General features: G+C 38.3%; 1 protein-coding gene across 2 annotated transcripts; it reads right to left on the minus strand.

The window, feature by feature from the left end:
• Positions 1-622: 622 nt before the first annotated feature.
• Positions 623-11524, minus strand: ppp2r2aa (protein phosphatase 2, regulatory subunit B, alpha a). Of its 2 annotated transcripts, XM_005473164.4 has the most exons (10): positions 11234-11524; positions 10775-10852; positions 9451-9548; positions 9083-9248; positions 8835-8947; positions 7925-8102; positions 6501-6665; positions 4795-4964; positions 4520-4611; positions 623-4196 (listed from the first exon to the last, which is right to left on the minus strand). In XM_005473164.4, the coding sequence occupies exons 1-10, from the start codon at positions 11238-11240 to the stop codon at positions 3917-3919; spliced, it is 1347 nt and encodes a 448-aa protein (XP_005473221.1). In that variant the 5' UTR covers positions 11241-11524; the 3' UTR covers positions 623-3916. The 2 variants fall into 2 exon arrangements, with proteins under 2 accessions (XP_005473221.1, XP_003445726.1); XM_003445678.3 differs by lacking the exon at positions 11234-11524 and having other exon boundaries at positions 10775-10865.
• Between the last annotated feature and the right edge of the window lie 7 nt (positions 11525-11531).

Raw genomic sequence — 11531 nt, forward strand, 5'->3', positions numbered from 1 at the left:
AGTTTGTTTTTTTTAAAAAAATCAATTTTCAGTGCCTTTTCTTTGGTTTATAATTACGGGAGAGTAATTCTATTATATACTACCTTGTAGAAAAACTGGGATGTGCTGAAATTACCTGCCTTTTTCTAATATTAAGATATTTTGGGGATTAAATGTGTAGCTAAAGTTCTTTACACTGACACAAAGGAAAGTTTCGAAGTAGGCTATACGTTGCCCATGATGTGAAAGGAGTTTGACATCGCTGAGGTAGAGAAAGCAGTTTCATGCTGTTTTTATTAAACTTCACACCAATAGAGAAAATAATATATAATACCATAGCAGCTCAGAGGTGCCTCACTGTGTAATCCTTAGATCAGGTATGCAGACAGCTCATCTCACATCTTTACAGTTAAAAAAAAATGTTTTTTGAAGTAACAGCTTTGTTCTTAAAAGCTTTTTTTTTTTTTTTTTTTTATTAAAAATATTTTTTTTTTTAAAGAAGAGGAAAGGTGTAGTCTTTTTTTAAGACAATATGCAAAGCTTAGTTTCGCCTTTAAAAGCCTTATAGAATCTTGAAATGTAACTCAGTGTCTAATCCAAAGAAAAAAAACAAACAAAAAAAGAACAGTCATTACATTCAGAATTCAGGTTGAAAATTCTTTATTACTTTTCATCTAAATTGTACTTTATTCCATGTGACAAGGACATAGCTGTACACTGAACCCTTTGTTGCCCCCCACCCACACCCCATAGATCACCAAACTCTTACAATCTTTATTCAAGAGCCCATTTTAAAGAAACAGAACATACAAATTAATGAAATTCACAAAAATAAAAGTGCAATTTGTTTTAACTCCTGTAATATATCAGACATGTATAACACACTGCTGCAACTGGGAAAACCTTACAACTCCAGACAGCAAGTAGGGAAAGTTTTGTTTTCCCAGGGTGTTGTTCAAAAGCCATTACATATGTTTGATTTTATTTAAAAAAAAAAAAAAAGTTATGAGCTACCTTTAAATAAGGCAGTTTTTGTCTTGAGTCCTGAAAAGCTGCTTTCTTGAAGGTACAACGTTTTGATCAAGAGCAGCGGTAAATTCCCCTGAGCAGTCACCTGTCTGGCACATCATAATTTTCAAGAAACATGACTTGATTATCTCATTTATTCTTAATGCTCTAAGAAAGGCAATAGGGTTCCTTTGAATATCATCGTGATTTAAACCACAGCTATGAAAAACAGCTACTGTAAGTACGTGTAAATTTATGGGACCCTTGACTTTGGAATGGGCACATTATGGAGGTTTATTCAAGTGACTGGAGCCGTATGACACAAATGACCCTCACACTGTCTTACATTAGACCTAAGTTACCAAAGGGAAAAAAGAAAGATTACTGAAATATCTCAGTACTAGTAGACATTACCCAGAACCCTGAGTGACACACACACACACACACACACACACACACAAAAACAGTAGTTTAACACCACCGTAGGGACATGGGTGGTTATTTTTGTTGGCATCCTAACAATTGGATATCTGTTCTCTAAAATAAAAGTAACACATGAACTGACACAAATACCATCCAGTGGACCAAGAAGCTTCATTCCCTGATTTAATGGCTTAAATCATGAAGTGGACAAATTGTGCTATAATCAAGTTGTTTGCGCATCAAGAGATTAAACCTTCTTCCTGATACGACATTTGACTTTTCATAGAAGAAAGACAACAGGACAAACAACTTAGTGACAGCTCAGCTTTCATTAGGTTTCCCAGTGCAGCTAATATTAACAACACTTACACCTGATGTCTCATTCACTACCCTGCCATATAACAATCATCGGCAAACTAGTGCTTCACAATTCCTCCTTGATAAATAAACAAGCCTGTATAAGCAAAGCGACACATGCTTCACAGGAGAGAGGAGACATTTTCATAAATCTAAATCAGTAACTTTAGAGAAGTTGACTAAGCAGTTTTAAACAATAAACATTGATTAAAATGCCTTTCAAATAGAGACCCAGAAGGGCCTATTCTTTCACAGCCAGAAAAATAAAATAAAATTAAGCAAAAACTATGGCACATAAGTGGACATTAAGATCCAAATTATTTCAGAAACCAACTCTGAGGCACCCAAAGAACCTCTACATGCACAGTGTGCCCAAAAAAAAAAATTAGAATTATAACGCTTATAACTTCAAAAGATACTGACATCTGAAAAAAGCTTCTTTGAGTTTTCAAACTTCCAGGATGAGAAAAAATGTCCCCAAATCGTATGTCAAAAAAACAGTTACCCAACTGTCAACGAACCTTCCATCTACAATCAGTCTGAGACAGACAGCTAAAGAAACTACAGTGATCAGACTGTAATCCTATTGCCTTAATTTATACAAAAATAAATCAACTATAGTGATTAATCTATTTTTAAACAGGTACAGTACAAAATGTCATATATATTAAAAAAAAAAAAAAGTGTACAAACAGAAAGTAGATACAGAGGGTAAAGCCATCGGTCAACCTGCAAACATAACAGCGGGAGAGCTGGCAGCAGAACGTAGTTTTGTTGCCACAGGCCACATAATGCCATTACACCCTTCCTAGTGTGTGTGTGTGTGTGTGTGTGTGTATATATATATATTCTTATATATGTCCTCTTGTCCTGAGCTATGGTTGCCCACAAACGTGCAAGGGTGACGAGGTCAGACAAGGGGGCTTACTCTCTGTAAAACGACTTCAAATGAGTGTAGCTTCCGAGTGAGTATAGGACTGGTTACTTTGGCATAATTAGCCATAATAAAACCACAATACCTGAAAAATGTGTGTGTGCGCATTTTGCACGACTGCGCCAGCATTTCTTAAGCCGTGGGCTATTAACTGGAATTATATTTTTTATTACTATAAACCATTTTCCACATCAATACAGCATTAAAGTCAGCTTGCTGTTTAGAGAGTGGCTTGAGATTGAAACAGGATATATATATTCAGATTTTAGTGCAGCTTGAAAACCAGGTTCTTTGTTATTTCTTGTACTTGGAAAAAAGAAAAAGAAAAAAAAAAAAGAATTTAGTCCCCATTGTTACAGTATGAAAACAGTTTTCCTGTTATGTAACTGTTGATTTAATCAACAGCTACAAGTTCACTATAAAGGAATAAATGAAGCGGACTTTCTTAATAGTAATGACTGTAAACTAGTGGCTGTCTTAAAAGGTCAAAATCTGATCCAATATTAAATCTTGTACACTGTGGACAGATGTTTGCAGTAATGCAGGCTGTATGCTATAATCATAGAACCATAAAAAAAAGTTAAAACACTAAACAAGTCATTTAACTGCATAATCATACTGTATATTGGCAAGAAAGTTGTGAGTGAACTTGGCAAATGGACAAATACTGTGAAAATATGGAGTGTCGACAGTTTGCATTACCAGTGTTTCAGGCCAGTGGTGACTGAATGATATGAGAGCAACAGAAAACTAATGAGACACAATAGCTACAAAAATCTAATAACTAGTGGCTATGAGATACGGATGAACCATGGCACAAAAGAAGAATCAAACAAACTAACCAAACATGTGTATGTAACACAGATTTCCCTTTGGTTTGGGATGTAGTGGAGTTGCAAATTGTAGCTTGATGACTGGAGTGCTCCAACCAGAGAAAACCCATGACACTAAATCCCACAGTTTGACTCAGATCTTAAAACAAAAAAAACCAAAAACCCTACATGTTCATATTTGCAATACAAATAGAAAATGGGCTTGTGATGGCCTACTTGGGTGTACTGTGTTCATGCCACTGTTGACATAGCAGTTCTTGGCATATGCCAAGGGCAGCTCATCAAGAGGGATTTAGCCAAAAACAGACAGCTATTGTTCATATTTGTATATCAGAGCAGCGGGGCTCAAGCAGAAACTGGGATCTCAGTGCTTCAACAAATGCTAGTTCAGCTTGTCCTGGAATATGTACAGATTATTGGTTGTGGCCACAGCAATGATGTTGTCCAGAGGATGCCAGGCAGTGTGGAGGATCTTCTTGTTAAAGTCCAGACTGTCTACACTGATCTCATCCTTTTTGCGCTTCCCACCTGTGCTTACTTTGCGAGGTTTCAAGACCGATCGCAGCTTGCTGTTTTCCCGCGACGCCTCTAGGGTCATGTCCTGCTGGTATCCTCGATCAAACATCCTGAAGAAGTTGTTGTAGGAACCCGTCATCACAACACTGTAGGTAAACAGGGTGTGAGTCAGCAAGCAGCCTTAACGTTACTGGCAAACACAATCCTTTTCAAGTATGGACATTAAATCCTGTCGTCTGTCATGAGCCAGTTATACCACTTCACCACCCACCCAAACCAAATTACGAGCCACATTATGGTCTGCACCGAGCAGATAACTGCAGTAAGTGATAAGGCTGTGTTTCTGGGTTCAGTGACGTCAGAAAAGGAGTATTCCCTAAAGCTCTGCGTGCGTCATGCGTGCATGTATTTTGCATGTCCAGGACGGCTGCAGAAAAAAAAAAAAGGAAGCCATGGGGGGAGAGCTTACCTGTCGTTCCCATTCCAACAGCATTCAAACTTATCGAAGATGCAATCATTCTCATAGAGTGAACACAACTTGCTCCTGAGATATTCATGCACCTATTTAAAGAAAGCAATGAGGAAATATACAGAGTTTCCATCAACAACTGTGCAAAAACAAAAACAACATTTACACTTTAATCACGTGCACGGACAGATCCCGCTAGAATCAATCCACCCTTACAGGAAGAAAAGTGATGCAGAAACTGGAACAGTATTTTTGTGCTGGCAAAGATTACAGACCTGATATGTCTCTACTGGTCGCGACTCCATATTGAGATCCCAAATTTTGACAGACAGGTAGTCCCGGGTCATCATGTAGCGTCCACTATGGCTGAACTTTACATCAGAGATGGATGAGATGATTTCAGAAAAGAAGGAACGATTGTTTGGATCTTCAGGCTCTTCAAACACTTAAAAAATTAAAAACAAACACATGCATTTCAGTGTCAATGACTGAAAGAACAAGCAATAATTTTTACAGTGGTCGAGTTGTTTTAAAGTAAGCCCAGAAACTGTCTTTACATGACAACAGCTTTGTAAAAGACACTGAATTTCAAAACTGGTTATATAAAAATAGAAATAAAGCATGAAAGTAACAAAGCCTTTCCGCTTATCTTTTGATATGTGCTATGAAATACAAAAGGGTCACCATTCTGACTGTTCTGAATAATTTGGGCTTAGCAGGTGCCAATCTATACGTACGTGCACTATGTTTTCTATGCTGTGAGCAGGAAGAAGAGTGTGTAAATCCTCTGTTATAGCCTCATGCACTAAGACCCACATGGCCTGGATACTTCATAAGGTGGTAGATGGGAAACTAGGTAGATGCACAGGGTTTCAGAAAAGATTCATGATGCATGGCATTGTAGGCCGACTGGTGAGTGGGCACACACTGATGCCAGCAAACCTAGCTTTAAATAGCTTCACTGCTTTGTGAACAACTTCAGAAAGTCAAAGGCCAAGGCAGAAAACCCAGACAGTAAATCTGGATAGATGCAATTCGTAAGCAGGGTCATTGGAGTCATCTATGCAAAGGACAACAGCGTAACTCCTCATCCTTTACAAAAAAGAAACATTTACAGAAACTGCGACATGTAATTTAGGGAGGAAGCTTATTGTTGTATCATGTTTTGCTACAGGTTGAGGAGATTAAAAGACGCCAAAGAAGAAGAAATGTGTAAACTATTACTGGATAAAAATAAGCTTATCCAAAACCGAAAACAATGTCACACAGGCGCAAAAAGAACATGCAAACTTCCCACAGTTTGTGCTGTGAGGTGACACTGGTAGATATAAAAAGAAAAAAAATTGATCTTCTATTTCTTAGGTGAATTTGTGAATTTTATGTTACCATGTGAATTGTATGGAATTGGAGAAGTAATTTGTTGTTCAATTTCTTTTTTGTTACAAAATTGAAGAAAATATTTTCAGAAAACAACATTTAAAAAAAAAAACAACAACTTGATGAATGACAAAACCACAAATTTTATGTACGTGTTCATTTTTAAGCCTTCAGGCAGTGTATCTGGAGGATAATGTAGTCAGTGCAAAGACCTACCCTGCTGTGTGTACTCACTCCCCACTTTAAAAAGTTATGAAAATCCAAACCAACAGCTCCTTATGCCTGTGGTTTTTCTTTTACTTAAACACTGAACGCATTAAATTTCAACATATAAGTCAGCTTTGTTTCCTGTTGGTTCCCCTTAAGAAAGGGCTCTCACAACTGTGCAACTTTTCACTTGTCAAGTCTTCTTCTCAACAAACCGTCAGCTTTGTTCAAGCACATTGCACTAGTCTAGTCAGCCACCGTCCATGGCAAGAGTAACTTTATAATTGCAGCTGATTAATCGAGTGTTACACTGATAGGCACAATGAGAGCCCCCCATCGATCGTTGAGGAGACACACAGTCAAACAGTTACAGAAACACAAAAAGGGACTGACTTACGTTTGGCGTGGCTGTCACATAGCGCTGCTGCCCTCATGTCACACAGGCGGATCGTGCCCTTGCTGCTGCTGTAGACAAAAGTGTTGCATTGGTTGGGGTGGAACTCGGCCGCTGTGATCACCTCTGTTAAATCTTCCATATTGGCCGGCTTAATGTCAACAATATCTGAAGAGTTGAGGTTAAGGTAAAAAACAAACAAAACCCTGAACAGACATTTCAGCAACTTGAAGAAAAATCTTTCAGAAATAAAATGAATTTGTATTATTATTATTATTATCATCATTATTATTCATAGTGTCGTGTTATCAGTTTGAAGACCCCATTAAAGCAGGCTTTACTGCTTGCAGGTAAACAGTCTGTGCGCAGATTAAAAGAAAAACTGCTATTGCCACTATCACAGACCATTATCAAATTCACTATGATTTATCTTTTTTAAAACTATCTGCATTTCATTTTAAACAGTGACTGGCACATGGAAAAAGTTTTGTCACAGATATCTGGTGACTAGGACAAAAGTGCCCCAAATCATGTATTCACTTGTGAATACTTTCCATTTCATGCTCATGTGTTTTCAACTTTTAACAGCTACATTAATCTCACAGATGACCTCTGACCTCATGATCCTACAGTGATAAAACCATTTAACATATTTTAGTTTGCATTCATTCTTTCCCCAGTTCAAGTGTTTTACATCAGTTGAGGCAATCCTTAATAAAAGGCAAGAGTTGCACTGCATCGATCTTCCGGCATGAAGAGAAGATATGAGCGTCCAGAACGAGCAACAAATGTCAATTCAAGAAAAACGTGATTACACTTTGTATCTAACTCTGGTTCATCTTTGTTTATACAGCCTACATAAAACAACGCAGTAAGAACTCATGGGGTGAAATTATTAACATAAGATGTAGGAGGTGATTATTTTAGACTACGTTCAAGGCACCCAGTTAAACATCCCACGCTTTGGGGACATCTGGTGGTAGTATAAATAATGACACTGTGCTACAGATTAAATAGACACCAGTGAAGATAATTTTTTACCCTTGTCCAGTCTGCCTGTAGACACAGTGTGTACATTTTTAAATATCAGGCAAAGAATTGTTTATATGGCCTACAAAAATACATGAATCATGTTTTATTTGTTGCTAAGTAATACATAGTCTTTGTCTAATTTGACTGATACGGGGTGAGCAGGTGAACAGGATTAATAAGTCAGGCATCTCTTCAAAGAAAGGCTTAAAACTAACCACAATATATCATTCATTATTTCACATAACATTCACATACATTTTTTTTTTTTTTTAAAGTACTCTCCCTGGCTTACGCTCCTTTGAAAAAGGATAAACTGGGAATAAATAAGACAAAACACTGACAGAATAATTTTATATTATTGCAGTACTTTATGGAATTAAAGAATGAAAGGATACTAAAGCTGCGATCAGTGATCTCCAGATGCCAGAGGTTAACGCGCAGGTCATCAGCAGACAAGTAGGTCTCACAATCGCTGTTGACCGAGATGGAGTTGATGTGGTATGTGTGCGCGTTGGCAAACACTCGTCTAGGGCTGGCTTCCACCATCAAGTCCATGGGCCTGAATACTGGTACCTGAAAGCAAAAGTGGGGCTGTTTTTACATTTCTTTAATGGGAGATGCAGTAGATTTTTTGACCTTGATTTTAAATATATGTACACAGGCATGTTTTAAAAAAAAAAAGGAATTTCACACTACAAAAAGAAAAAAAAAAGATTAAAAAGTGTCCAAATTATTTTTCTTACCCTGGTAAAGAGGCACAAAGATGTAGGTCAAAATGTACATAGATTTACCCATTTTTAAGATGGGGACAGTTACTTGCCCTTTAAACAAAGAAATAAAGGCATTGCCTCAGTATAAACGCAAACCTGTTGAACAGAGTCTATATTTGGAAACTGTTCAGCAACCACAAGAAGAAAAAAAAAGGGGGGGGGGGGGGGTCTGTCAAAATTAAAGGTGAATAAAGCAGACATTACATCAACTGCAGCACTGCAGTAATTGCAGGAACAGATTGGTAATTTTATTAGTTCCATCTGTTTACTTGCTCATAAGATAAGTCAACGTCTCAATCAAAAATAGAACAAACAGTTTTGTAATGAGTGGAAGGAAACACGGGAAAGAAACGATTAACATTTATTCCAACTAATTCAGATGTAAATTACTAACCAGACTCAACATATTAAATTTGCTGTTCATTTTCTTGATCTACTCATAAATGAATGGAAAGTAAGCAAAGCATCTCAGTTTTGGCTAACAATGTCAAACCAAAGAAAAGATCTGGACTGTAATAAAGCCAGTTCTACACACCCGTAGTGTAGTGACAGTGTTGGGATCTCTGTATCGCCCATCTTCTTCCTTCAAATTGTAGCCCTCTGGTCTTTTGTCACGCTCACTAATTTTCCACAGCTTTATGGTTTTGTCTGCCAATGAGAAAGAGCAAAGACCATGAGAGTCATTGAGTTATATTTACTCCCATATAAGGCAGTAGATGGCGTAACAAAAGTTCACATTTACTACAGCACAATAATTTACTCAAAAGAAAGTAATTTACAAACCATTTGTTGACAAAAGAAAATGTGCTGCATTCTTCTGAGGCAACCATCGAATCTTGTTGATCTTCTCCTCAATCTCAAGACTTTTCAGGTAGTCAAACTCAGGCTCGTGGCTCTGGAAGGTGCTGTAAACATTGTACTCTCCGCGGCACTGAAGCTTATTCTTACTCTAAATACAAAACAGATCAAACAAAAGTTCAAGCGTTATGAAACCAAGATTCAATGTCTCGGGTCAAGATCACAAGAAACATTGTACTTTTACCTGTACGTCTTTGTGTTATATAAACTGAGTTTGATGACCTACCTGCTCCAGAGTATTATGAATCAAATGTTAAAAATATGTACTGTTTCTATGTGTCACTAAAACATACCTCTTGCTCCTGCTGAAAGATGACAACACGACCTCCCTTGTCCCCAGTTGCAAGTAACTCTCCAGATTGGTTAAATTCAACAGTGGATATGATATCAGCTGTCAATAATAAAAATTGCAAAAATGAGACTAGCATCAAATATAAATAACCATACATTGTTTGTCAGAGTTTCTGATGAAGGCTATTGTCAATCTAATTATTGTAAATCGAATTGCTCTCTAAATGATTCACTGCCTTTCAATGGGAAGTGGTTTACAAAATGCCTCAGCAGCCCACCTGTGAGGGGTGAAAATCATGTCAACCATGGTGAAAACACAACACAGCAATGACGCACACATATTTATACACACACACTCGACGGAGCTGTGATCTGGTGAAACTAAACGTACACTCAACAATCTTAGGACACAAAGGAAAAAAGAACAGAAAAAAAGTTTCCATCCTCAGCTTCAGATTTAGCACTTTTCAAAGACAACCATTCTCACCAAGTCCTACAATACAACAATCAATCCCCACTTACACACTGGCACTACTATAGTGCAGTCGTTAACATCGACAGTGTGCGCCTGATACGACCCGACTCCATGCAACCCCATAAAACAATAGCAGACAGACTGAAGGCGAATCCTTTTTTACAGGAAACTAATAAAAGCGTTACTGGAGTGTTGTGTTTTGAGCCCATGTACTCCTATGTATTGACACAAGGAGAGGCTCTCATTTATACATGTTCCCAGACAAAGCTTACTGTAAACAAATGGGTAGCCCTTTATACATAAATATGGCCACCATGTACTGTAAACACACTTTTGGTGCTTTGAGTTTTCCTTTAGTTCGGAAATAATTAGCTGATAAAGGTTTTCTTTTAACTTGGCCACTCAAACAGATCTGTAATTAGTCAAATGTAAGTGCTGCTTCGTTAACAAATATGAAACGCCTATTAAAGATTCTTGTCTGGCTGAGGTAAAATCTTTTTCAATTCTAACATGCAGTTCTCTCCCAATCATGTAAACATTGTGTAATACCCCTCTAATACCCAGGGTGAACGGAGAAAATAGTGAATGCCATTTAGCACAATTATGCCAAAAATAGAAGACTGTTGTCAGTCTGTGAGAAACCAAATGGACTACAATACCACACCACTGATCCCTTATACCCATTATTACTCTAAAAAAGAAGGCATTACTTTTCATTGCATATTTAGAAATACCACAAATATAAAGTGTGGCAGCAGCACTTTGAAGAAAAGCCTAAAACAAGCGTGCACAGGATGGTGATCCTGGCAGCTCAGGCTAGCAAATGTTCAGTGACTATCACATGGACTTACCTTCAGCGACGTCGTCATCTATTGCTCCTTTGACTTGGGAGAAGCACCACTGCACATCATTGCTCCCACCACCAGGCCCTGCACACAACATGACCCCAAGATTGGACACACCACCATTAAAGAGGGACAACTTTACACGCGTTAGCCTGCAGCTAACTTAGCTAAAAACATCAATATGACAACGAGGCCTTAAGGAAATTCACAGTAACTGTGCGTTGCAACTGCTGCTATAAACTCATAGGCACAGATAACTACTTTACGTGTGTTTGTGGAGAATACCGCTCACTTTAACACTAACACTGACTTACACTGGCATCTTTGAATTATCCTAGCTCGCTAGCTAGCTTGCGCTGGTTAAACATGACATAACAGAGAAACCCATCATCGTTGTCAAACAGGTCAGCACCTGTTAATTAATAACCCCAGCCACTGTGGTAGTCTTTTCCCCTGTGATTTTACCTGCCATGGTGAGCGACTCGTAGAGGGGTATCTAAGCGGGCTCGGGCCCTGGACTGGAACAGTGCTGACCCGGGTCGGCTGGGAGGTTCTAGCGAGGAGCAGTGCAGGAATGAAGCCGGGAGTGCTGCTTGGTACTCTGAAGAACGTAAGCAAAAGTCCTCGGCCCTGCTATGCACCACGGAACTGTTTTACACAAAGTAATTAATAATGCCTACTATTGGCTTGTAGACTTTGCACTCTACTTTGAGAGTTCCCTCGCCTCTGCCTCTTTACAGCACTTTCAAAATGGCGAAACGCG

The sequence above is a fragment of the Oreochromis niloticus genome, linkage group LG12 (assembly GCF_001858045.2).
Source record: "Oreochromis niloticus isolate F11D_XX linkage group LG12, O_niloticus_UMD_NMBU, whole genome shotgun sequence".
Taxonomy (NCBI): Eukaryota; Metazoa; Chordata; class Actinopteri; order Cichliformes; family Cichlidae; genus Oreochromis; species Oreochromis niloticus.